At 41.2% G+C, this 26,326-nt stretch overlaps 1 protein-coding gene across 1 annotated transcript in view; it reads left to right on the top strand.

The window, feature by feature from the left end:
• ITPR2 (inositol 1,4,5-trisphosphate receptor type 2) overlaps positions 1-26,326 on the top strand; it is a 243,878-nt gene that overhangs the window by 54,003 nt on the left and 163,549 nt on the right. Inside the window, exons 10-21 of the mRNA XM_054281843.1 lie at positions 3,267-3,311; positions 12,044-12,198; positions 13,567-13,666; positions 13,787-13,947; positions 16,195-16,336; positions 17,088-17,246; positions 18,115-18,287; positions 20,430-20,549; positions 20,651-20,836; positions 21,427-21,678; positions 22,517-22,661; positions 23,586-23,736. Of these exons, the coding sequence (XP_054137818.1) occupies positions 3,267-3,311; positions 12,044-12,198; positions 13,567-13,666; positions 13,787-13,947; positions 16,195-16,336; positions 17,088-17,246; positions 18,115-18,287; positions 20,430-20,549; positions 20,651-20,836; positions 21,427-21,678; positions 22,517-22,661; positions 23,586-23,736 (1,789 nt within the window). The remainder of the gene's footprint in view (positions 1-3,266; positions 3,312-12,043; positions 12,199-13,566; positions 13,667-13,786; positions 13,948-16,194; positions 16,337-17,087; positions 17,247-18,114; positions 18,288-20,429; positions 20,550-20,650; positions 20,837-21,426; positions 21,679-22,516; positions 22,662-23,585; positions 23,737-26,326) is intronic.

Raw genomic sequence — 26,326 nt, 5'->3', positions numbered from 1 at the left:
CTCATCTTTTCACATAGCACTGTGTACAAAGGCTGAGCCTGAAATCTGTCCAAGAGTCACCAGTTTTTATACTCAGGAGGACCACCTGCAGCACTGGCTCCTGAGCCTGAGCACCTTCAGGCTCTCTCAGATACCCTGTGTGGATCACAAGTTGGGAATTTGGCTTCTTGCAGAGGGGTGCAACTAAATTCTATTTAAATGTAGATTTAAAAGAAAAAATCTGTCTCTAAACTCCAGATGAGAGGTGTAAATGAGAAACTCTTTTTGTGGTACCTTTTTCTTTCCCATTCATGGAAGGGTAAAAATTACTGTGCCTGAGTTTGTTGAAAAACAAGCAGCAGAGGATTATGATTTCTGGATTATTCTTTACTGCAAAAGAAGCTGATGAAGATATACTAAAAAAAAAAGCCCAAACCCAAAACAACATATAATGAAACTATTACAATAATAATTTATAAAATTACACTTGCTTAAGCTCTGCAGTTTGTAATTCTTCTTGTTCTTGGTGCATTTTGGCTGCATGCACCTTCCAGTGGCATTTTACAGCAATATTCACTGCTGTATTTCAGGTACAATTCAGTAAATTGAAATTTCAAGACATCCAATGACACAAAAAAGCTTGAAAAGTGTTGAGCTTTATTGAGGCCTATTTTAGCATAGCATTCTTTCTTTCTAAACACCTGCAGAAATCAAATTACTTGATTTCATTAGTAGCAAGATAAAAATACTAATGTTGTTCTTTTCAAGGCTTCTTTTGTTTTGGCAATTTATTGAAGAATGTGGAAGTGATCTTACATAAATCAGAAAAAGCAATAGGTTTTGGAGTGCTGAGACTGTCATTGTGTCCTTAGGTCATTCTGGGCTGGGATATTGAAAGGGACTCAGAACAGGTGTATTATGACACACAACACTAGATGATTTATGCCCCTTCTATCTGGAGAATGAAGCATGGGATAATAGCTGCTGGTCTGTGTTTTAGAAACCCTCAGCACCAACAATCTCAGTTGAAATGAAAATGAAAGTGGCAGCTGCTGACCAGAGCTGAAAATGGGGCCATGGATGTCAGCCTGAAAACTGAGTTCCATTATGTTTAATGTCTGCATCTCAAAACTTTCTCTAAACAATATCTTTTTGGGTTTATTATTTCTGTAACAGCAGGGCAAGAAAAATCATCATCAAGGATGTACTTGATTTCTCACCTGAGCCTTCTGTCTCCATCACCCCAGTCCACAAGTGACCTGTTTTGGAAATTTGAAGGCAGTCTGTTCAGTCATTTTTTGAGAAGGCAGGATGTGTCAATTGGAGTCTCCTAATTTCTCCTGTTACTGTTATAAATATCTATATATATTTTAATCACCATTATGTTGAAAGCAAGCAGCTGAAGGATATCAGAATTCAGTTCATATTGGGTAGGTAACTCTATTCACTTGAGTCCTTCAATGGAAACCTGTAGGATCAAATCCTCAGTGCCAAGTTCTCTGTTCTGGCTCTAGTGGCAAACCTGAGATGACCCAGACTTGCTTGCTTGCTTGCAACCAGCAATATCTGAAGGTAGCATAGAATTTCAGCCTTCCTGTACCTTCTCTGCACCTTTGCTGGAAGGCCACAGTGCGTGGCTGGGACTGAGGGGGACTGCCTGCTGATTTTGTCTCTTCTTGATGAGGGACCAAAGGCAGACCAAAAGGCAGCTTGGCTGCTAAAATTGGGACACCAGGATTATTTTAAGGTGTCAGGTGAACAAATGTCATGCTGAAAGAAATGTGGAAACTTAAGAAGGAACCAAAACTTTGTGAAGATAGTTACATATGTGTATAACTTCTAGTTTTTTGGTGTTCATCTCTCATTCCTGATGCTGTATAGCAGTAGCAAGAGGCACTTGGAGTTGGGAGACTGTGACAATGTCAGGGAGGAGCAAAATGGACTATTTGAGACAGGTGTCAGCTCAGGGAAGAAAGCAAGGTCTCTGAATTAAGTTTGTAATGGTAACACAGTGGCTAATGCAAAAAACGATATGGAGACAGAATAAACCCTTGGTCATTTCTGTGTTAACACATCAAGTTGTGACATGTAGGGAAGGTATTTTCAGCCATTTGACAAAGATTTGAAAGTTTTCCTCCTTTCTTCAGGCTTCTGTTGTGGAGAGGAGTGGGCATTTTGAGGGGTTAAAGAGATACAAATTATTAATTTTTAATAAAAGTGTTATCAGTGTAACAGAATCTCTTCACAACAGTTGTCTGTTTAATGTTAGATGTATGATAATGTGATATTGAAAAGTTCCTCTGGGACTCATGCATCATGCCCTGTGCAATTCTCTTCTGACTCTTCCACACTGGTAATGCCAAATTCAAGCCAAGAAAATGACAGTACTCATCTGTAAGATGTATACACACTGTAATTGCCTAAGAAGAAAATTGTCTTTTCTAACTTATAATCTTACTTCAGCATTTTCAGCATATCCTGTGTCAGGGAATATTGGTAAATATTGACACAAAATTGTTTCTTCGTGTAAATCAAATCTTTAAAGGTTTCGTGTGCAGCTAGTGAGTGGGTGTGTGTGTTTTTGTTTACTTGTGAATATGTCTGCCTCCATAATCCTTCATCTTATAGGCTACATATTTCTCTTGTCAAAAGTATGATATTTAACAGCTTTTAAATAGTAATACTTTAAAGTTATTATTGTATACCATCTTTCATCCAAGCTTCTCCTAGTACTGATTAATGCTTGATAATCTTGATAGACATAGAAAATATTATTCCCATTAATAATAGTTAAACAGAACTACAGTGTAATGAAATAATTTTCTCTAGTGGCATTGTCACTCCTGTTTCAAAGATGAGTTAGTTCTGAGTTCACTGTCTTCTCCTGTAAAATCTCAGTAGACATAGAGACTGTTATTTTTTTATCTCAGTCTATCTGCTCAGGGTCAATCCTGGAACTGATTGCGTGTGTGTCTGTGTGGGTGACTGTAACAGGCTGCATTTAGAATAGTAACTGTGCTTTCTTCATCGTCCCTTTTGGGTTTGGTTGTTTGAGATTCCTCTTGAGTTAACAAGCTTGATTGTAAGATGCTCTTTCTAGAGGTGAGGACATAGCCAGCTAAGTCAGCCAGAAATTGAAGCAGTTAGTCTTTTACTCTCACACTGCTTCTAAAACTCCACTCCTTTTGCAGGCTGGAAACATAACAGAGAACTGAACCAAACCCTCTCCCCAGTTATGAAATGTCTGAAAGCTATCAAGATAGTATTTGACTTCTTTTCTTTTCCAGCTTAACCCACACTACCCAGAAGGTAATAATGAAGGAAAAGCTTTGGTAAGTGGAATTTATGTTGCATATAATCTGGGGGATGCTGTATCCTTAACCCAGCACATCCTGACATATGGAAGCTCTTCATAGCTTTCCTTTTCCTTATGTGTTCCAGCTGCTGGGATTGCTTTCCATATCCTGTGTAAGGTAGGATGCATCTCGGAACTGGCAATTCAGAACGTTTTCCCTCACTCTGAGGCAAATGATAAGAAACTTATTCAAATTCTGCATCAAAGTGGCATTAGTTGAAGCTGTTCTGCTTGTTGTCTGACTGCAGATATGAAATGTATTGGTTCTTAGCTCAGATGTGTTATTTCCTGGCAACAGCCTTTGCCTGATACAGCTTCAACAGTATTTTAGCTAATTCTGACTAATGAGGCCAGACATGGAGATTTTAGTGTGTGAAGGAAGTGGAGTTGGGGGAAGTCTCCTTGAGGGAGTCTTATTGTTACTAAGTCAACAAATATTCCCAAAAAGAATAATTCCTCCATCAAATTCAGGAGATTGCCTTGGAAAAGCCGAGATCTTCTTCAAAAAAATTCAATTTAATTTCTTTCTGCTTGCCTTCCGGCTTTTGTTCTTTAAGAGGACACAATTTCAAGTTTTTCTCTGCACAGAGAAGGAATTTTTGATTTTTCATGACAAGAAACCCAAGATTCTTACATAATTACATGCCTTGAGGACTCCAATTTTAATAAAAATGAAGCCTTTCATAGGAGTTGGCTACATTGGTTTTCCATCTTCCCTGATATTTGGCATTAGTGGCGATATTGCAATAAGAGCTAAGCTGTCTAGAGAAATGAGAATTCTCTCCTATGAAAGCACAGAAGTTCCACCAGTTGTTTCTCTTTTGTATTGGAATGAAACTTGAGGCCTTTGAAGCTTTGGAATGGAAATCAAGATCAGTTCTAGAATTCTCCAGTGAGTAGGTGTTAGGCCCTTGTCACTGAGGAGCCAATCCTGTTGTACCACACCATACTTATTTATGGTGTAAGTTTTCCCTCTGTAGCCATTCCAGTTCATCTAAATAGTTAAATATTCCCTGGACTGGATAATGACAAAGGCACAAATGTAATGTAAGCATGAATGTTAAAGGTGGCTTCACTATCAGTTTGGCTTATTCCTCCTGGATATTGGTTTCAGCTAAAACCCCAGACCAGATAAATCACATTAGAGGAATGCTTCCAATAAAAAAGTAATCAAAGCTGATTGATGATTAAAGCTGATATCTCTGTGGACATTTTAATTTATGCAGTCAGCACTTTCCTATGAAAGATGTTTTGTGGAAGAACTTCTAGCAATTTTTGGTGACACCTCCATGTAAATCCAAGCCTACAGGCTCTATTAGTGTGGTAAAAATCCTTTTGGATCCTTCACTCCTTTATAATCTTGTTGGAAATGCCATGAGTCAGCAATGGCTATTTAAGCCTTCATTTAGCCCTGGAGCAACCCAATATAGAAACTTCATATCCCTGTGCAGGAATTTCTTTGATGTTAGAATGATGCAGTGCATTGAATTGTCCCTCAAAAGTAAAAGAATCTTGTAATATTTGGAGTTCTTGGAGGGTCAGCTATGTCACTCTTGTATCCAATAGCACATAACCTGGAGCACACAGGCTTTCCTTGCTCTGGTTATCATCTAGTGTTTCCTCTGCCTGGTCTCTGCCTAACTGGCTCACAGCAAAGGCACCTTCTTTTCCATCCTTTGAAGCAATTAATTTTGAAATACTGCCCATGAAGTAAATCTATAGTGAAGAGGTTGAAGTGGACCTACCCCAGCAAAATTTGAAGTCTGAGTAGCAGGGAAATAGGAGATGAATAAACAAATCCTCGTGGCTGAAGGGCTGAACCTGTAGCCTGTGCCCTTGAGGCCAAGAAGGCCAATGGAATCCTGGGGTGCCCTGGGAAGAGCAGTGCCAGCAGGTCAGGAGTGATCCTGCCCCTCTGCCCAGCCCTGTGTGGCACATCTGCAGTGCTGTGTCCAGTCCTGGGCTCCTCAGCACAGCAGGGACAGGGAGCTCCTGGACTGGGGCCAGTAGAGGCTGCAGAGATGATTCAGGGCCTGGAGCATCTGTGGCAGGGAAAGGCTGAGGGAGCTGGGGCTGTCCAGCCTGGAGAGGAGCCCCAGCTGAGAGGGGCCCTCAGCCCTGGGTGTCCCTGTGTGCAGGGAGGGCTCCGAGCAGGGCCCAGGCTCTGCTCCAGGGCCCAGCAATGGCACCAGAGGAACGGGCAGGGACTGAGCCCAGGAGGTTCCACCTGGGCACGAGGCAGAACTTCTGTCCTGGGCAGTGACTGAGGACTGAACAGATTGAACAGAGAGGGTGTGGAGTCTCCTCACTGGGGATATTCCAGAACCATCTGGACACAAACCTGTGCTGTGGGATGGCCCTGCTGGAGCAGGGAGGGAGGTGGCACTGACCCACTGTGGTCCCTTCAGCCTGAGCCATCCTGGGACTCTCTTTTCTCTTCTGGGCTGTTGGATGAAAGGGGAGCAGCTCCTTCTCTGTTGCCTGGGTTTTAAAGGCAGCACAGCCATATGTGCAGTCTGTGCCAGCCCTGAACCCCTCAGCATGTGCTGGGGCTGCTTGTGCATGTTCATGTCCTGGTTTACAAGGCCTGATCCCAGTGGCTCAGGCAACTGAATTTTGGGAAGCAGCAATGGAGAATGGTTTTCCATGATGCAGCAGTGGGCATGGACACCAAGGTTCTGCCTAAGCACATCTTTTCTGCCTTGCCTTAAGTGACTCCAGAGTCACTTAAGGGTTGAAAGAGTTTTGGCTCCAGAGAGCATAAATATTACTGGAAGTCACTGGGATTTCTGTTCCCAAGCATTAAATGTATGTTTGGACTGAGGTTCATTGCTTGTTTATGAGCTGCTTCTTGACAATCCAGCCAAATTGTCTTGTGAAGCACTGCTTTTAATTCTGGTAAAATTTGGCCTTGCAATGAGTTATTGATATTCCCACATCTAAGTTCCAGAATATTTTTTTTTAGGTGGGAAGACCTTTTTGAGATTTAAGGGTCTTATCAAAAGAGGGCTCCTTCATCTCTTAAAGTCTAGGAGATTGTATTGTATCATGTATCAAAATGCAGTGCTCTGTGTTGCAGCTCCCACTAACCCCAAAATTGGTGTTTTTTATGCTGCAAATTACTATGCTTGTTCTAAGGAGAGAAATGTACAGCATCAAGAAGAATGCTACCAACATCAGGGAAATGTCAGGAGCAGCTGGGAACCTGGCATTTGTTAGTGCCTTTGTGTTAAAGGCTGACTTTGGATGGGTACCTTATCTCCATTTGTCTGCATTTTCATGAGAGGGCTAATTCTAACTAGTTCCCATCTGTCTTTTATTGTTGAGATTTTTGTTAGGGTGGAGACTGGTATGTACTCGCTTATCTTGTAAAGAAGTTGGGCAGTTCTACTGTGGGCTGCCAGGTACAATTTGATGTATCTCCTTTGACTTCTGTTTATATATCTTTATGAATTCCCAACATTCTGCAGTTCAAACTTTTCCTTTTTGCTGCCAACCCAGGAGATTTTTTTTCCCTGATAAAAACTGTAAATTAATTTGTTTTTATTAAAAAAATATTTTATTTTACCTTCCAGGAATGACCTGTATTGAATTATATATTTTATGCGGGTGATGCTGTTTAAACAAGTAGAGTAGACAATCTGAAAAACACTGAAAAGAAAAGAGAAAAGAAAAATCATCAGCTTAAAAATGGCAGTTTATATAAAGCCAGCAGTCAGACCACTGGGGAGGCTGGGGGAGAAGGGGAGACACGGATGCTGGCGCATTATTATTATTCTGCTGTTGCACACGGGTCTGAATCAGCTCTGGAAATGCATACATTGTTTCTTACAGAATGTCTCTGGCTCCTAACAACAGGATTGCAACGTGATGTCTCTGCTAAAAACGCGATGACTCACAAATGAGTCAACAGTGAAGGTGTTACAGGAGGCTAACTGCTGTGCTGTCTGCCAGGGCTCCTAGCAGGCAGGAGCAAGGCTGGCCATTCATTTACTCCATTTTCTTCTCATAAAGAATTTTAAAAATAATCTAACCTATGGAGTTCTGCTCACGTTACTGCTCTGTGAAAATGCTGGTTTTGTAAGAGCCTCCTAAACTGGGTTAACGTATTGAGATACCACATTGCTCTGGATTTAACAGGCATTTTCAGAACTCTGGCTGCTATTAAATTTAATTTCTGCTGAAATCTGTAGTGCAGCTTAATGTATTCATTCAGGAGCAGGGCATTATCCTTGTCTGTCTCTATGCCACAAGAGGTGTTTTCACCAATTGGAATTGTAGATTGGGTTTCTAAAAGAAAAGGTATTTTAGGTCTGTCATGTTTTTTGATTGCTTTTTGCAGTTGAAATTAAGGCCCTCCTGTAAGCAAAACTCCATGTAGATCTCTTGAATTTTAGGTATGATGCCCAGTTGACTTAAATAAGAAAGTTTTGGGATAGTAGCAATTAGTAGCAAATTCTGTTAAGAGCTGTGAAAAGGGTTATCTGCTGAGCTCTAAGTCTCAAGGAGGACAAATCTCATTGGACCTGATTATTTCGTCACTGATTCCAGCATGGGATTTGTCTCTCCTTACATTTGCCTTCTACATGGCAAGCAGTATGTTTGTGCTTTTTTTTTGTCTTTAAGCTTCTCTTTAAATCATGGAGCAGTGTAAATCAGTGTTGTTTACAGACTTTGCTGTGGGCCTGGATCAGTATTTCCCTCTCTCACCAAAATGGTGTTTTTTCTCACCACCCAAGACTCTTTTTTTGAATATTCAGCCTTTGCTTTCCTAGGTGAGTCCCACCCTGGCTGTGCCATGGGAGTTTACTCAGTTCCCCTTCCTGGATGTGATTATTGAGCTTTGCTGCTGCAGAGTAAGGATGGGGGCTCACAGCTCTCTGTGTCAGTGCACACTGAAGTTTTCTCAGGCTGAAGGAGCTGACTCTGCTCTTTGTACCTCTGATACTTACACTGGGTTGTTTGGAAGGGGTGGATCCAACTCCTGCCAGGCAAAAGCAGAACTCAATGTGTGACCTCCTTGATCCTTGTGAGTGATTTAACCAGTGCACAAGAATGAAGTGGTTGCACCTTCCTCACCTTGGGTATGTGTCTGATGTGACTTGTGATGGCCTGTTGCTAGTTTGTTGTAGTTTGGGACAATCAAAACTATATACATTTTCCTTCCAGGAATGTACTATTTGGTAATATTGTTTTACCCACAGTTCTCTATACTCCTGGCATGTAATTCACCTGGTTTTGTTTGTTTTTTATTAAATCCTGGAAGTGCTTTCCTTGGCTGTCACTGACCATATTGCCAACATCTCTGAAACTGTTCCATTGGCTTTCTCTTCACACTGCTTTAAGTTGAATTTTCTTCTCTCTGCATTTGAGTTCCTTTGCAGTTCTTTTCTTCTTTTCTCTTAATTGAATCCAGTTTTGCTGGCTGCATCTGCTCATATGCCAGTTTCTACCTGAGCAAATGTCATCTTGTTTTCATCTGCTTAGGAATGCAGTACTTCTCCTAAGCTATTGTCTAATTAATTTAAACTAGCCTAGTACTTTCACTTCTTTCCACATCCTCACATGGACTCACCTGCTGATTCAATAACAGCTGGGTTAAGTGCAGATTCTGATGGCTGCTTACTAAATTTAATTTATTGTGAAAGGCTTTCTGTATGCAAGTGTCTGTGCATTCTCTCTCTCCCACACAGGCATGTGCATAAAATGAGGCACAAATACACATCCCTGTTTGGTTCTATGTAATGACAGCATTGCTGTCTCTCATGTACCCCTTGTATAAAACTTGTTTCCAGAGCTGTCAGGTTGGGGGTCACTTCTTGGATTTTTTTTCTCATGAGTAGAGCTTAACTCCCATAACCCAGGTTGGGTTGTGAGATTGAGATTCTAAATTAATGCTGTAAGGAGAGCTCTGAGGTTTGTGGGGGAGTTCAGCTTTGTGGAACTGCTGTACAGCTCTTGTGCAGGTCTGATTTTGCTCACCTAAGCTTGGCATTGCAGTTAGCTGTGTTGCAGGCACTGTCTTGCCCCCTGTTGAAGTAGAATTACTTCTTAGGCTAAAAACCAGATCTTGTTCCAATGTCTGCCAGGTACTAAGCTTAGTACCTGGCAGACATTGATGGGTTGATGGGACTTAGGGCTGGTGAACTCGTTGCTCAGCTGGATCTGTACAACTGCTGGGGTCACCGGGGAATGAGCAGGGTTAGCCCCAAACTGCTGGGTGAACTTGTCCACAGAGCTAATGGTTGTGAACTCCTAAAGCACAGGAGACCTGACTTTGCCTCCTGCCAGCTCACCCACTTTATACACTGGTCATGGTGTTCTGTGGTGGGCAATATCCCTTTGTCCAGTCTGGGTCAGATGTCCCTGTCCATGTTCCCTCCCAGTATGGTTTCATGTTTTGGTCTGTATTTTACTCAGAGCCCCAGGATAAAAAGCAAACTATACAATTATGAAGTGTCCTGCCTTTTTGTATACCAGTCATTTCAGTTTGGAAATTATAGTGAAGTGGGTAGTTTCTGGGAAACCCTAATTAGATTTCAATGTAAGTTGTGGAAAATATCAAAAAGTTTGGATGCTCTCCTAAACTATTCTGTACTACTCACTCCTTTACAGATCTCTTGAATTTTAAACTGGATTTCCAGTTTTCTGTTTTGTTATGAAGTGTAGGAAGTAGTTTTTCATTTAATATTAGACTCTGACTCACACCTATTAAGCTCCCAGAAGGATTTTTTTATTGTTTCTATGCCTTTTCAGTTTGTGTCTCATCACGAGTACGTACAACAAAATATGTATGGAAATTACAAAAGCAATTTGCTGTTTTCTCAATCCTTGCATATAGGTTAAATTTTTTGTGCATTTTTCAGTAGTATTTTTGGGCATAAGATACAAGAGGTTGCGGGGACTGTCAGATGAGTTTACTCTTGTGCAAGTCACAGGAGATGGTTGCTATTTGTCTTAGCAAGCCTTCCTCTGAAATACTTGTAGCACTACCCTAATGACTAGAGGAGCCTAGGAAAAATGTCTTTCTGTATTTTTTTTTTCTGCTCTCTCCATCCTTGATAGAAGTCATGGGATGGAGAGCTGGCATTTTGTAAGCTTGATAATGAAAAAATGGATGTTTTGGAAGGATTAAAAAAGTGCCTTGAAATGAGTTGATAAGTAACCCTTTCTTCCATAATTTCATCCATCCTCAATTTTGTTGTTTAATTTCAATTGGCAATATGGATAATCAAAGCTTTGCCCTTGATTATCCCTTACAGTTTGGTTTTAATCAAGTTATTAATGCAAACCAAGTACAGCCTGGCCTTTTACGTTGTACAGCTCTTCCTTAGTGGTGTATTGTAAATCATCATAATAGCATTTCATGCTTCCAGGGTTGGATTTTTTTCTCTTTTGGCTTTCCTCATTCCTCTTCTCATCTCCCTCTGTGATGTATTCTGTGTACATGAATGGCCCTGGGCTGCCAGTCTCTTAATTGGTTATCAGTCTTTTGTAAGATGTGTAACTCGGCACCCCAGAGGAGCAGCTTTTACTCACACCAGTAATTCTCTTGGTTGCTGTGTGGATACAGACTCTGAGTGACTCCATCAAGCCAAGAAATGTTCTCAGGGAAGGTGGCATTTGGAGTCTGTAGGCAAAGCTGTGGAGGTGACTAAAAATATGAGGATGGTGCTGTGGTGTCACAAAATTCCCATGGGCTCTCAGCAGGTGGTGAGAGGCTGATCCCACCTTAGCTCATGGCTTCGGTTGAGTAACTCTGTCCCTCAAAAGGACAACTCCTGCCCTTGCAGGGGGTAAAATCAGACCTGTGTTGGACCCAGCCTTGGTGTGTTATCAGCCTGTGCTGAGATTTGTAATGCAATCCAGCTGGGGCTTTGCCTGCCCTCTTTGCCATGACAAGCTGGTCCTGATGGAGCAGATGTTCTGCCTCCTGCTCTTTGGAGAGTGTGCACAGGACAAGAGGAAATGGCCTCAAGCTGCTCCACGGGAGATTCAGGTTGGGCATCAGGAATAATTTCTTCTTGGAAAGGTCTGACAAACATTGGAAGGGGTTGTCCAGGGATGTGATGGGGTCCCCATCCCTGGAGGTATTCAGGAAACAACTGGACATGGCTTGAGTTTAGTTGACAAGGTGGTGAGTTTAGTGACAAGGTGGTCAAAGGTGGACTTGATGATCTTGGAGATCTTTTCCAACCTAAATGATTCTGTGATTCTCTGAAAGCGTGGTGCTCTGATTCTGCAATCTGAGAGGAAAAAGCCATCAAACTTACATAAAACAACAGTAGATTGAAGCAAATTGCTTAGTTTTTAAATCTCCTACTTGTCTTAAAAAAACCCCAGACAACTAATTTTCATTCATTCTCTTGTTTCAAACGTGGCCCTTTCCAGATCAGCACTGTGTAGTTGCATCAGGTGGGAGTGAGGGGTCTGCAGCTACTGCAGGTTTTTGAGGTTGTAGGTGTCCAAAAAAGCATATGCAGTGCTGCAATGCCTCTATAGCTTGTGGCCTGCTGTTGTCCTAATGACTGCCTGAGACCCCATGTAGCAAAGTGCATCCTTTGTGTTACTCCAAAGCCAGTCGTGGTAGATTCTTGCTCAAAGGTAAAAAAAAAAAAAATAAAATTCAGATGTATTACTTGTCTGCAAGGTAATTGAAGAATTTCTAATGGGCCCTGATGCAAGCAAATAACCCTTGTACCTAATCAGCAGAGAGAAGGCGACCTTCCTGCTTCAAAGAAGAAACGCCAGGCAGGGGAGAAGATTATGTATACTTTGGTCTCTGTGCCACATGGAAATGACATTGCATCTCTCTTTGAACTGGATGCCACCACCCTTCAGAGAGCTGATTGCCTGGTTCCAAGGTAAAATAAAAAAAAAAGGAAATGAAAAAAGGGCAGAAAATAGTATTGACAGGGTTTCTTCCTGGCATTGTGCTGGTGAGTAAAGCAGAAAAAAAGCAAACATGAGCAAGTATTATCCTTCTGTTAAAATTTGAGGAGTGTTCATGGATAAATAAGGGATGTATAAAATATGATACTGCTGCTGTGACTGGGTAAAATAATTACAAGGATAAAACAAGTGACACTTAGAGAGAGAGAAAAAATAATGGTCTAAATATTGCACAGATCTGTGCGAGGACAGAATTGAGCTCTGTGCACTGTTTGAAAAAAATGTACTTTCAATAGATTTAACTGAATTGTTCCCAACAAAATAATGTGTGGGGTGAGCTGGGCTTGTATTTCCCTGACAGATCATGATGCCACTGAGCACATTTGTTATTCAAATGTATTCAGCAAGTGGCTTCTGGGTTTTAATTGTCAATATTTGAAATTTTAGCTGTGTAGCATAGCTGAGATTGGTTAGATAAGTCACACGGTGTTGGTTGTGACTGAATGGGCTTGCAGACACTTGGGGCTGGTTGTTATGAGGGTGGATTTTATAGCTGGGTACCCACAAATACTGATGTATGTGACTTTGAAGTGTGTTTGCTATGCTAAGTTCTGCCAGATAATTTGCTTACTTGAATACTCAAAAGCCCATCATCGTGAAAGGGAGAGCGTGAATGGAGACCACAGTGAATATATTTCAAAAGTAAAATTCAGAGTTAAAATTGTAATTGATTTCTCAGCTCTGCTTTTTGATAATACCACAGATTATCATATGGAAAGAATTTAGGAGGATCTCAGATCTGCTCTTTGTTCACTTGATTTTCAGTTGAGAACTGGTACTGTAAATGCTTGCTCTGGAACAAGGGTTTGCAGATCATAATGATGAAGCTGTGAAACCATGGTCAGCTTTACTTTCTGGCTTTTGTGCTGTGACAGCTTAAAAGGATTCGTTATTCTGCAGGAAAAAAAAATAAAAGAATTGGGTTTATTCATGAAATGTATTTCTGTTCAGATGGGATTTTATAACATCTTCCTTTTAGTTTTTTTTTCCTTTAAAGAATATTTTACTCCTAGACTTACATAAATACTTAAACCCTGCATTCTGCATAATCCCAAGATGCTGGCTGTTCTTGTTGCAGCTCTGCTCTGGGTGAGAAAGAAGGAGTCAAGGGAAGGAGTACTGCAGTGTCTTTTAGGTCCACCTCCCCTTTTTATTGCAGTGGCTGGTGTGGCTGCTGCTCTCCAGGCTCATGCCACAGGCAGGTGTTGCAGGGCACTCCACTTGCCCACGTGGGCTCAGGACTGATCCATCTCAGCTGCTGTTTGCTCTGTCCCCTGTAGGAACTCCTACGTCCGACTGAGGCACTTGTGCACCAACACTTGGGTCACCAGCACCAGCATCCCCATAGACACTGAGGAGGAGAGGCCTGTGATGTTAAAGGTAAACAAAACCCCAAACTCGTTCCTGATGCTGGCTCACTTCTAACCTATGAAGTGTGCATAATAATTAGGATAAAGGGAAGAGGATTTCTCACCCACTTTAAACCAAAAATCATTGCAGATTGGGACATGCCAAACCAAAGAGGACAAGGAAGCTTTTGCCATTGTATCAGTTCCTCTGTCTGAGGTTAGAGACTTGGACTTTGCCAATGATGCCAACAAGGTTCTAGCATCAACTGTTAAAAAGCTGGAGAACGGAACAATAACCCAGAATGAAAGGAGGTTAGTGAATTTTATTTTTCCCCTGCTAAATTGATGTTTGGTTGCTCGTGGTAACACAGTCATGGGTAGGTGATATCCACATGGACAGAGGCAACTGGGAGAGGACACTTCACTTCTGAGAGTGCCAGCCTGGGGTTAGATGCTACCTCTGTTGGAGCATCCTTGCTGTTCCTCAGGCTGGTCTGTGTATCTCCTGTGTAAAAGGGAGCATCCTTGCTGTTCCTCAGGCTGGTCTGTGTATCTCCTGTGTAAAAGGGAGCATCCTTGCTGTTCCTCAGGCTGGTCTGTGTATCTCCTGTGTAAAAGGGGGGGAAACAGCACTTCCCCAGCTCACTGGCCACATAAATAAATGGGTAGCTCCCTGGGCAAATGTCTTTGTCTGGATTTCTTTTGATAATCTGCTTCTGAGCTGTAATGTGAGGGTGCATTGCATCTGATTCTCATGTACATGAAAGCAGCACTGCAGGGCTCTGGACTTGTGTGAAGCTCACCACACTGCAAAATCTGCAAAAGCCTTGAAGGAGGTCTCAGTGTGACTGAGAAGCTGCTCCATTTGTTTTTTCATAGTTGTTTTCCCCCGTTCTCTTTTTCTATTTTACATCAATTTGGTGTTTACCCCTTGTATTCATCCCCGTTTTGTCTGCGACACTATTGGAATGTCTGTTCCTCACACCCTCCCCTGAATCAAGGGATTTTGTAGTACCTTTGTTGTACATTGTAGCCAGATATATTCCACTGCCAGTGATGGAGTTCACTGTTTGTCTTCAGCTGCCTGTGGTTAAACTGAATATAAGACAGCATCTCTGGCAGTGTGAATTCATAACTGTAATACGTCATATAAAGCTATTTTTTTTCTGAAATGTGTCTTTTTGGTGATGAAACTGAATTTTTGCAGTCAGTTTCTAGTAGAAATTACACCAGATGATTTAATACCCTAACATGCAGATTTTTAATGCCTGGCTGTTGGGACTCAGACTTGAAAAGCTGTGGGGGCCATTTCATGATTGAGTCAACCCAGAGAGGGATACGACAGTGTCCAGGAGGGACATCTCTGTATGAACCTGTCACTGTCAGTATTGTCAGGTCTTGATGTTGACAGATTGATGCAACAAACGTGTAAAACAATTCAGAGATGTTTCACAACAGTGCCATTATTTGTTAGTTCTTGTGATTTCCTTTAGGAAAAAACCCAAACCATCTTTTTCCTGTCTTATCACCTTCTAGTATAGAGTAGTAGTAGTAGGAGCTCCATCCTACAGCTGCCTTTTCTACTTTATTTTGTGGGGGTGACACACCCCTTCACTCAGAGGGTTTAGGTGAGCAGCCCAGCTCACTTGTGGGTAATGGGAGCTTTGTGTCTGGCTCCCACAGGTGACTGAAAATCTCTTGGGAATTTTCCTGCCTCTTTCATAGCTTGTAGGTTTGTTAGTTATGGACTAACAAATACCATTGATCAAATTGAGATGATGCTGAGTTTTTAATGTAAAAGATTGCTGGTGCTGTTAGGGGATATTCTTTGAAGTCTGTGGACATCTGTGTTTCTCACTGCATGTCTGGCAAGGTGTTAGTAACAAGGAGGCAGCAATGACTTTGTTTTCTTTTTTTTCCATTTATATTCTGTCTTTTTGCATTTTCTGAAGGTGGGAGAGAAGGAATTACTACTGCCTCTGTTGTTTTTAGCACCTGCTTCTGACAAATATTTTGTTTAGCAAAGAGTGAAACAAATGCAGTTTCTTGGGTCAATATATATAGGAAAACAGTTATATATGAATATATTTATGAAAAAATGTATATATGAACCAGTTTCATGGGTCAGTAGGGAAATTAGCTAGTGGCAGAATGTTTTTATTCCTCTGGTGAGTCCATCATCTTGTTTCATGGACCCATGATAAAGCATAAAAATCCTTGCTAGGCTGTGTAAGTTTGTTTTTACTGCTCCTGGGCCTTGAGGCCACCAGGTATAGATTTTGGGTCTTTGAATACTCTGTATCAATCCAGCAGCCTGTATTTTTCTCTTGTTTTCCCTCTGGTTGTTGTTTAATGCCTTGGCAAACAGCCCTGTGATTGATTTAAGCTTCTGCTGAACCAAGGCTTGGAATCCTTAATGTACATGTCAAACTTAACTTTGCAGTGGTGGAAGTTCCATTGTGCCACGTAAAGCTTAGCATAAATGTGATTCTCATTCTTAATGAATCCTAGCAAGTGTGGAGTGACTGTTTATAGTAATGATTTGTCTATTCATTCTAGATTTGTTACCAAGCTACTGGAAGATCTCATTTTCTTTGTTGCTGATGTGCCCAATAACGGGCAAGAAGTTTTGGATGTGATTATTACCAAGCCAAACCGGGAACGACAGAAATTAATGAGGGAGCAAAATATATTGGCTCAGGTATGTCCTACTGTGTTTATAACTTAATTGTATTTCCAAACAGATTGCAGGAGAGAGTGAGGTGAGAAAAAGTTATTTTTGGGTAAGTTGGCTTATGCCAGGTTGGGTTTGTGTCTTGTTGGATTGGGTAGAAATGACACTACTTGGTCAAAGCTCATCTCTTGGTCCCTAAATCAGAGTCAAGCACAAGGGGCTGTAGAAGGCTCTTAATTTCATGTGATTCTGATAAGATTTAAGATCATGTTTGAGAGCAAATTGTTCAGAAAATTTGAGACAAACATGGAATGTTGTCCCAATCCTGCAAGTGTTCCCCACACAGTGCCCCTGTGGAACTCTTTCTTTGCACGAGGGCAGACTTGCAAGTAAATAAAATTAATGTCATTTTTGAGAAGTCAACTGAAAGAAATTTTTAAAAAAGGGAAAAGGATGAGACTGGACAGAAGCTAGTGTTGTCCTCCTTTTCCATCGTTAAATTATCCAAAGTTAAGACATGTAACTAAAACTGTTTAAATTTGGGGATAGTAAAGAAAAAGCAATATCAATCAGGTTGGTGGGAAATGTAAAGCTAACCCCAAATGCATAAAACTGTGATGTCTCAGATTGTGTCCCCTCTTGTATTTAGTCAAGGATGTTGTGCTGATCCTGTCAGAGCACATTTCCATTGTCTTTGATTTCTGCTGAACTTCCATTATGTAAGTTCAGCAAAAATCTGGGTCTGGTTTTCACTCTCAGTGATTTTGATTTTGAACAGATATTTGGCATCCTCAAAGCTCCTTTTAAGGACAAAGGTGAAGGATCAATGCTGAGACTTGAAGACCTGGGCGACCAGAGATATGCTCCCTACAAATACATGTTAAGATTATGTTACAGAGTTCTAAGACACTCCCAACAGGACTATAGGAAGAACCAGGTCAGTGGTATTAAAGATAATTTTCCTCCTGATTTCTATAATTATATGTCCTGGGTTTGACATGGTGCTCTACCCTTACAAGTGGGATTCTGTGGTAATGGGGAAAGGCCTTTTTTTGTGTGTGTATAGCTTAGTAGTGTGTGAATTGAAAGTTCAACAATGAATATCACAAGCTCACTTTGTACTTTTGCAGACTGAGACTGGGGCTCACTGCTTCATTCATGAGCTTTCTGTTATTAAAAATATGTTCTTGGAGCCTGGATTGCAAAGTGGGAAATCTGCGAAGCTGTCTGTTTCTCTTGCTTAAATATTTGTAGAGGGATGGCAGTGAGTCAGAGCAGAGGTTGTTATATCAGGTAGCCTGATTTCCCACTGCTGGAGACTCCCTGTGAGCAGGAGGTATTTCAGAACATGGACTAAAGGGACTGGAGATAAAAGCCTTAACCGCTGTGTGGCTTCTTTGTTTTCTTTCCAGTGTTTTACAGAAATATTTCTGTCCTGAAGGGAGAGAAAAGGAGGAGGGAAGACTCAGGAAAAAAGCTTCTTAAACACTATAAAAACCTTTCAGTTTTCCTTTTTTTAAAAAAAAAAAAAAAAAAGAGGTTGCCATTTCTTGAATTTTATATATATTTTCATGAATTCATTCCTTTGGTTTATGAAAGAATAAGAAGAGTTAGTCATCCCTAATATGGAATCTTTTTCTCAGGGTACATATTTGAGGTATTCAGAAGTTCTTTTGTTCAGGCCAGTTCAGAGAGGAAAGTTTTGAGTGTTATTTTGATTGCTAACTAATCTGGATGCCTCTTGTTTGTAAAAGAGAAAGCACTGCTGCTCAGCAGGTCATCGTGGGAATTCTTCCTTTTTTCAGGAGTATATTGCTAAGAACTTCTGCGTCATGCAGTCCCAGATTGGTTATGATATCCTGGCAGAAGACACCATCACAGCTTTGTTGCACAACAACAGAAAACTGCTAGAGAAACACATCACAGCTAAAGAAATAGAGACATTTGTGAATTTACTCAGGAGAAATCGAGAGCCAAGGTTTGAAGTGGTCCATGTAGCATTTTTGCAGTAGCTGTGAATTGCATGCTATTCATTGCTTTGATGTCTCTTTCTCCCTGTTTTGACCTGGCAAATGAAAACCCCACCTGTACAGGAAATATTAGAACTACCTGTAATTCTTGGAATTTAACCATATCCACATTTTAAAACTAGAGGTTACAGAAAAGAGGGCTTATACTTTACAGGACAACCTTGAAAATTTGGTCTCAGTTCTGACTAGGGCAAAGAGAAATTAAGAAAAAGTTTAATTTCTCCCAGCTCTGCAGCTCCTCTGTGAAACTGCCACTTGTGTTGGTTCCCCTGCTAATAATCCTGGTGTAAGTTATACACACATGTCAATTTTTCTAAGCTTTTATTAATATCAGTTTTCCTGCAGGTTCTGATTCCAGGTCAGACCTGAAAAGGGCATAGGACAGTGAAGATCCCATAAACTTGTGTCCTAGACCAGATTTTGTTCCAAATTAAAATTTCTGGCCTTGAACTTCACTCAGCTGATTTTTTTTTTTAATAAGCTTCAGGTCAGAATATAAAAGAATTGGATTTCTTTATTTTCAAATAGAAAAATCTCTTTATGATTTGATTTTCAGTTGTAAAATGAGCAAAGTAGTACAAGTATAAGAAATGAATGTACTGAAGGCCAAATATTGTCCTCTGTAATTGGGAATACCATTTTCCAGGTAGCCTTTAAGGATATTGCTCAAGGCCTTGGTGCTTCACTGCCTCAATTATTTTCTCTATGCCTCTTTGGCCTCACTCTGTAATCTCATTGCTTCTCCCCTGCTCAGCTGTGTTTGGTTTGGTCAAAATGAAGAGGAAATCACAGGATCAGCTCTGTCTCTGAAGGGTCTATGTTTATTGAAAATCACGCATTGCATTTTCTTGTGGTGGAGGATGTAATGGAATTTGTGCCATAACCATATCATGCAACTGCTGTGTATCCACTTCTTTGAGGAGTTCAGGAGCAATAAGTGTTTCAAAATTGCTCCTTGCCAGAATGGTGTAATCTGAACTGTAAAGACTTGATCCTGATACTGATTTTTATGGAGAGTCTTGTAGATTTTTGCAGCACTGTTGGGGTGAGTGAGAATTGTGGCATTCTGCTGTAAGACACATGAGCTACAAAATAAAAAACCTTCCTGAGTTTTGGCTCCAACCAGGTGACTTCCCCAGAATTCCATGTAATTATGTGCTGTTTGCTTAATTTTATCTTTGTGATTGCTATGCACTTTTAATTACCAGTTGCCACAAAGCTTCATTTCGGTTATGTGGGTGGATTTTTTCCTAAGTCTACCCTAAAAATGCTGTCTGTACTCACCCACTACAGTTCCCAGACTTTAGTGAGGATTGTGGTCTGTGCTTAGAGGTTCAAACTGTTGGATCCTTGGATGGCTGATAGGAGATGGCCAGGGTTTGTATGTAGATTTCTAAGGAAGTGGAATATGTGATCTGTGTGTGTGCTCACTCACATCTGCTCCCCTACCAGCTCTTGAGCACCTTGCTCAGTTTTAGCCACATTTGCTAGAGGAGTGGTGGGCTCAGAGATACTTAATTCCTATAATGGAAAGTGGAAACTACATAGAAGGAAGAGGCCCTTTTTATACTGCAGTGTGTCAAAGGCTGAAAAATGGATTACTGTTACTGCACACACAGGAATCCCTGAAAAGAGACAAACCCACGTACCTAATGAATGTCCCAGCTGTGAGGAAAGCCTCAGCCTGAACCTTGTTAAACATCAGAAGACCTAAATTTGAGAGATAAATTAATAGGAAGATTATTTCCCTGCAAAGCTTTGTTCTTTCTGCTTTACATGGAATGACCTCTTTGAATGCAGAGTCCTATCTGCAGGTCCTGACAGATCTGCACTCTTCTCTGGTAGCCCCAGCATTCCCTGGCAGTGTTCAAGGCCAGGTTGGATGGGGCTTGGAGTAACCTGATCTAGTGGAAGGTGTTGTGAGTTGCAAAAGTATGAACTGGCAGAGATCATATATTGATAAATATCATGATACAGAGTCCCTGTAGTCCAGCCATCCTCTAGTGCTGAGTGCTGGAGATTTCTACTGCAGTTCCCAAGTAGTAGTTTAAGTCTCACGTTCTGCTGCATTTGTGGTTTTTTGACTGCAGATTCTTGGATTATCTGTCAGACCTGTGTGTATCTAACACCACAGCAATACCAGTAACTCAGGAACTCATCTGCAAGTTTATGCTGAGCCCAGGGAATGCTGACATTCTCATCCAGACCAAGTGAGTATCTGTAATCTGAGCATGCCACCTTTTTGTTGTCTGCTGTCCTAAATTCCCAGCACTTTGCTGGTGGCTCCATTGTGAGTGGTTTGTATTTGCAGGCTGGTTTCAACCCAAATGGACAATCCCCTGGAATGCCCAGTCATCTCAGATGACATTGATGAAGAGGAGGTGTGGCTTTACTGGATCGACAGCAACAAGGAGCCTCACGGCAAAGCCATCAGACATCTGGCTCAGGAGGCAAAGGAGGGCACAAAAGCTGATTTAGAAGTTCTTACCTACTACAGGTAAAACTGCTTGTTCAAAGGGAAGAAAATGTAAGCTCTCTGAAGACCCCCAGTGCTGTTCTTATCCAGTTAATTTGGCAATATCAAAAAAGGAAACCAGAATCGTGAAAGAAAAAACATGAAATCAGTTTCATGCCAGAAACTGAGACTAAGAATTAATTTCAACTTTTTCTTGTGGGAGTTATTGCAGTCTCTGCTGCCTACTCCAGGCCAATCTTGAGTTTCCTTTCCTCATCGCATCTCTTTGTGTGTCTTTTATTTTGCCTCTAACCTTTTATTTATTGAGCTTTAATTTTAGGTTGTGCTGCCCTGGAAGCAAGGCATGATCTGATAAGCAAGTGTTCTGAGTGTCTTGAGGATTAGAAAAGAAATGGGATCGTGGAATAATGTTTTACAAAATTGAAGCAACAATTGAACAAATAATTTTAATGTCAAGTTGCTCCCTTACATAACGAAATCACTCTAGTTATTTTTTAGGATTTATATCAGAAAGGCTCACAACAGGCTTGTAACACAAGATTCTGAGGTGTGTTCTTTCATTTCCAACCCATTTCCTTGAATACCACGTTATTACCTTTTTCTTTTTGAAGGTACCAACTGAACCTCTTTGCAAGAATGTGCCTGGACCGCCAGTATCTCGCCATCAACCAGATTTCTGCCCAGCTGTCAGTGGACTTGATCCTCAGGTGTATGTCTGATGAGAGCCTCCCCTATGACCTGCGGGCTTCCTTCTGCCGCCTGATGCTGCACATGCATGTGGACAGAGATCCCCAGGAATCTGTGGTGCCTGTCAAGTACGCCAGATTGTGGACTGAAATTCCTACCAAGATCACCATTCATGAGTGAGTTGAAAGTGCTTCAAACTAAAGTACAAAAACTCTTTGTAGGGTTAGTCTCAGAGCAAAATGGTTGTAGATGTCCAGAGTCCACAAAACATATGTGTGAAAAGGCATTTTGTCGCAGAGCATGAACTATTAATTATTGTTATCCTTGGAAACTTCAATGGGCAGCTTTCAGTCATTAAATATTTAAATTTTATTTTTCACTATATTCTTTTATTGGACAAGCTGGGGAAGATGGAATGGCCTTCCTTCAGACCAGCTGCACTCCAAGTAATCCTGTTGTGTCTCACATGACAGGTTTGCTAGGCTGGAACTTGGTTCAATGGAAAGCCACAGCTGGGAACCCAGAATTAAGACACAGCCTCTGTCCACAAACAACTAACAGAGGCTTTGGCCTTCACTTAGTGAAGTACTTAAGCGTGTGTTAAATTTAATTTTAGAGAAATGACCATTGCTTTCAGTGGAAACCGTGTCTGGCTCCACTGATTTGATGGAGCAGCAGCACTGGGATGCTCCCAGCCAGGGAAAATCTGGCTGGAGAGACAGAGGAAGAAGCACAGCAGTGCATCAGGCAGTGTTGTTTCTGTTAATGACCTTGTTGAATTGCCACAGCAAGATTTAAGAGTTCTATCTGCCACAAGAGTGGTATTATCCTGTCGGTATTATTCCCATTCCTGGTACTGTTGAAGGGAAGGTTTGGGCATCTACTTTCCATATCTCCAGAGAGCTGAACTAAGTAATCTCAGAGGGTCATGACTGGTTTGTTTTTTCTTTAGTGACAGCTGATCCTGATATTAGAGATAATTAATTTTCCTTATTTCTGTGCCTTGTATTGTAGGTATGATTCCTTCACTGACTCTTCAAGGAATGAAATGAAGACAAAGTTTGCACTAACAATGGAATTTGTAGAAGAGTACTTGAAAGAAGTTGTGAATCAGCCCTTTCCCTTTGGAGACAAAGAGAAAAACAAACTTACATTTGAGGTACTTCTCAGCTATCTGCATCCTACTTACACTATTCCTCATTTCAGATAAGATGATGTTGCTTCTTTCAAAATAAAGCCAGTTGCAAAAAAATGTTGGTGTAAAATAGCCTAAAGAAGCACCTGTTCCTAATTCTGTTGTTCTTGGTGCTGACTGGTACTGCAGAAAATAATATTCTTGTCTCCTGTATTTTTCTAACCTTTCTTTCCTTCTCCTGGGGTGGCTGCATTTCAGTGGAGGGAGAGGGGATTTCTGGGGAGTGAATGGTGAATATTTCTGTTCTTTCTAAATTAGTGAAACAATTTGTAAGGATTCTTCAGTATAAGTAAGTGCTGTTTTCTGCATAGGGTATTACACTTACTGAAACACTCTGGATAATCTAATCCTGTGGATTAAACATTGTGTGAAATTCTTTACAGAAACTCAAGATAGGCCTAGATTTTCTAGATTCACATAGCAAAGAATAAAGGAGAAATGCTTACAGCATTTATAGTTCTTCCTCCAGTACTTCTCTTTGTTGCTTTTGCCTCTGGTCACCTGAAATCACCTCTGTGCAAACCTATAACAGTCATCTTACTCTTCTGCTGACTTCCATCTTCCCCAAGGCTGCTGCCTTTTTAAATAATTTCCCAGAGTCTTTCTTCTTCATCTTATATATTTTCACAGATGCAATTTTATCCTCTCAAGCCTTCCTAAATCTCATGTTGGTTTTGCTGTCTGCTGTAACCTGACTGATCAATTCCTTTGTCTAATCCTGACAAACATTTAATGTCACTGGCCTTAGTCCAAAAATCAGTGGCAAGACTTGTGCTAGTTTGAATGCACTCAAGATCTGAATTTCTGTGGAAAATACTGTGTGAAATGCAATTGAAAACCACAAAGGCTGTCAGTACTTCCTTCATTTTTATTTTCTTTTTCTCCTAGGTGGTACATCTGGCTCGAAACCTCATATACTTTGGCTTTTATAGTTTTAGTGAGCTTCTCAGGCTGACCCGGACGCTTCTGGCAATTCTGGATATTGTTCAAGTTCCCATCTCATCATACTTCGAAAGGCTGAGCAAGTTTCAGGATGGAGGTGAGATGAGCAGCACAGACTGTTATTCCAGTGGGTAATTAGCTTTTTAAGTTGGAAATAATTTATGGAAAATCTCATTACTCTTTCAAGGTTCTATATTCCCACATCAGCCCACCTACAGGAATGCATTGCAGGGGGCATTAAGATGATCAGCTAAAAAGGAACCTTTTTGAACAGAGCTGCATCCTTCATGACTTTTGGGTACTGCATTGGTGTTGCTGCTCCTTTGCTTATTTGGAGTTTTCAGATTTGGTTTTAAATCTCAATGCCCCTTGCTCTGAACATCCCAAGGGAGTTCAAGCAGCATTTGCCTGGGCATAGGGATTATGGTGGCTCATCTGTGGCTCAGCTGATTGTTAATCTTCTTAGCACTTCACTGAAAAGGGAGAATGAGATGTTCTGGTCCCACAATGGCAGAAGTACCCAAAGGAAGTCCAGAGAAGGCCATCCTCTGCCTGTGTTTGTCTGCTTAGAATATGCTTTTGTGAACCCAGACCACAATGCCTCTCTGATGACCCTAGGACTATTCTGTATGTCCCACTGCCTTTGCTACCATGGTTTAAAACTGGGTTGAAGAATGAGCATGCCAGGAAGGTGCTGAAATGTAGCATTTAGTTTTCCTGTGTGAGTGGAAGAGAGGCGTGACAGTGGTGTGGGCTGAGGGTCCAGAAGGCTGACTGATGGCAAATTCTGTTTTAATATGTAGCTGGTGTTGCCAGCCAGCTGGCTCACAGCACCAAAATGGATGAGCTGTCTTGTTGGAAACAATTATTTTGTGCTTTCTCTGGGAGGCCTTTTCCCAGCCTTGAGTTTTTCTAATCATCGTTTTGCTCAGTCACTCCCACAAATGCCCTGCAGGAGCGTGCTGTTCTTCACAACTCTTTTCTTTGAGGCTCACACACTCTGGAGAGGTGTAGACTGTCATTGTCATCTCTGAACCAAGAAGTCATATGCTTGGTTCTCTTGATCTTCTCTCCATCACTGCCAGCAGACTTTACTGACACCCTCTGGAAGTCTTTCCTGCAATGCAGTGCACACCAAGTCATGCTGTAGCTGGCTGCAGTCCCTCCTCAGCACTAGAGAAAAGACTGTATGCCCAGACACTTGGAATTATGTTTTCCTTTTTTGTCCCTGAAAGACTGCATTGCAGACTCTCCTCTTAAATGGCTCTGGACACAGTTTGACTCCAGACACAATCTTGGCATATTTGCAACATGGGACATGCAGATGTGGTTCTTCTGCTTAGTTCTCACTCTGCCCAAGCCTTTAATCTTGACTATACATCTTGTTTAGTGTTTTTTTACTCACATTTATTACCCATAAAATCATGTTTTGTCCTTAATTCCCTTTTATTTCTGCAGAAGAGTTTCCTTTCAAGCTATGTAAGAGAGGAAGGAAACACCCATTAAATGCAAACAGACCTGCTCTCAGTTATATGAATTTCCTTGGCAATTCCATGCAAATCAATGAATTTGCTTTGAAATAAATGAGTGAAGGAGTGTTGCAAATGGCACCACCCTGCAAATGGAAGCTTAGTAGCCTTTTTAGTAATACTCAACCTTGTACTGGAGCCCTGTTGGGAACTTTTTGTCAGAAACCTAGTTTTGTCTCGTGTTCTTTCAGTAAAAAAGGCAGAGAACAACGGTATGATTTTTTTTATTACCTTCAGCCTTTGTACAGATTATTTAAATTTCTTTCCTGCTGTAGCTGTCTCCATGGATGTTTACCTTTCAAAAACTCATCAGTTCAGGTCAGGATGTGACAAGCCATGAATGTTCTCTTGTTAATTACCTGTGGGTTGGTTTGGTTTCTTTGGTGGGGGTTTTTCCCCTTTTTCTACTAACTATGTCTAGAAAGCTTTGGAGAGGTTTTTTTGCTGGTGCAGACTGTTGTCAGTCCTGTCTGCAATCTTACAGGAGTCTAGAGGTATTGGCTGTTCTGTCTAGACTTAAAAACAGGCATTGAAACTTTGCTGTGGTGAGACAATGTGTTTTTATGTAGAAATAGCTGTAAGACTTCCTGGAGAGGCCTTCTACAGTCTTTGTAAAAGAAAAGGATGCCTTTGGGTGGTCAGATCTTTTCTTCAACCTCCCTTTTCTTTTCTGATTGAGAAACTATAAACTACATAAAGTGTGCATTCCCTTTGCACTTGAGACAGCATGATCCTGAGTATATAACTGCTGTGTCCAAGCATCTTGCCTTTCCTCCTGCTTTCCCTGGAGGTGCAAACTTACCTGCCCACGAGCTATAGAGATGCATGTTTCACAAGGATGAAGTTGAAGCAGTTTATTAACTCCTTTTCACTATCTTTGAGCACCCAGCTCATGGAGCTTCATGTTCAAAGCACATATTTCATGTCTGAAAATCACAACTCGAGCAAAACAGGGGATTGCTTTTCATTGAGGAGAACCATGCAAGAATCAACCAGCATCACTTCAGTTGCACATTGCACCACTGAGGGGTGGTGCTGGGCTGGAACTGCTGGGCCTCTCTTGTGTTGGACTGCAGATGATCCCAAAGATGAGTGCAGAAGCACACGCGTTCCCTGGGTCCTGTGGAGTCTGGATCTGTCTTGTCCAGGATGCACTGG

The sequence above is a fragment of the Melozone crissalis genome, unplaced genomic scaffold (genome assembly GCF_028551555.1).
Source record: "Melozone crissalis strain CALT ecotype California unplaced genomic scaffold, PUWL_Pcris_2 ptg000033l_1, whole genome shotgun sequence".
NCBI lineage: Eukaryota > Metazoa > Chordata > Aves > Passeriformes > Passerellidae > Melozone > Melozone crissalis.
The sequence above is the reverse complement of the archived record's forward strand: the minus strand, read 5'-3'. Positions and strand labels throughout refer to the sequence as shown.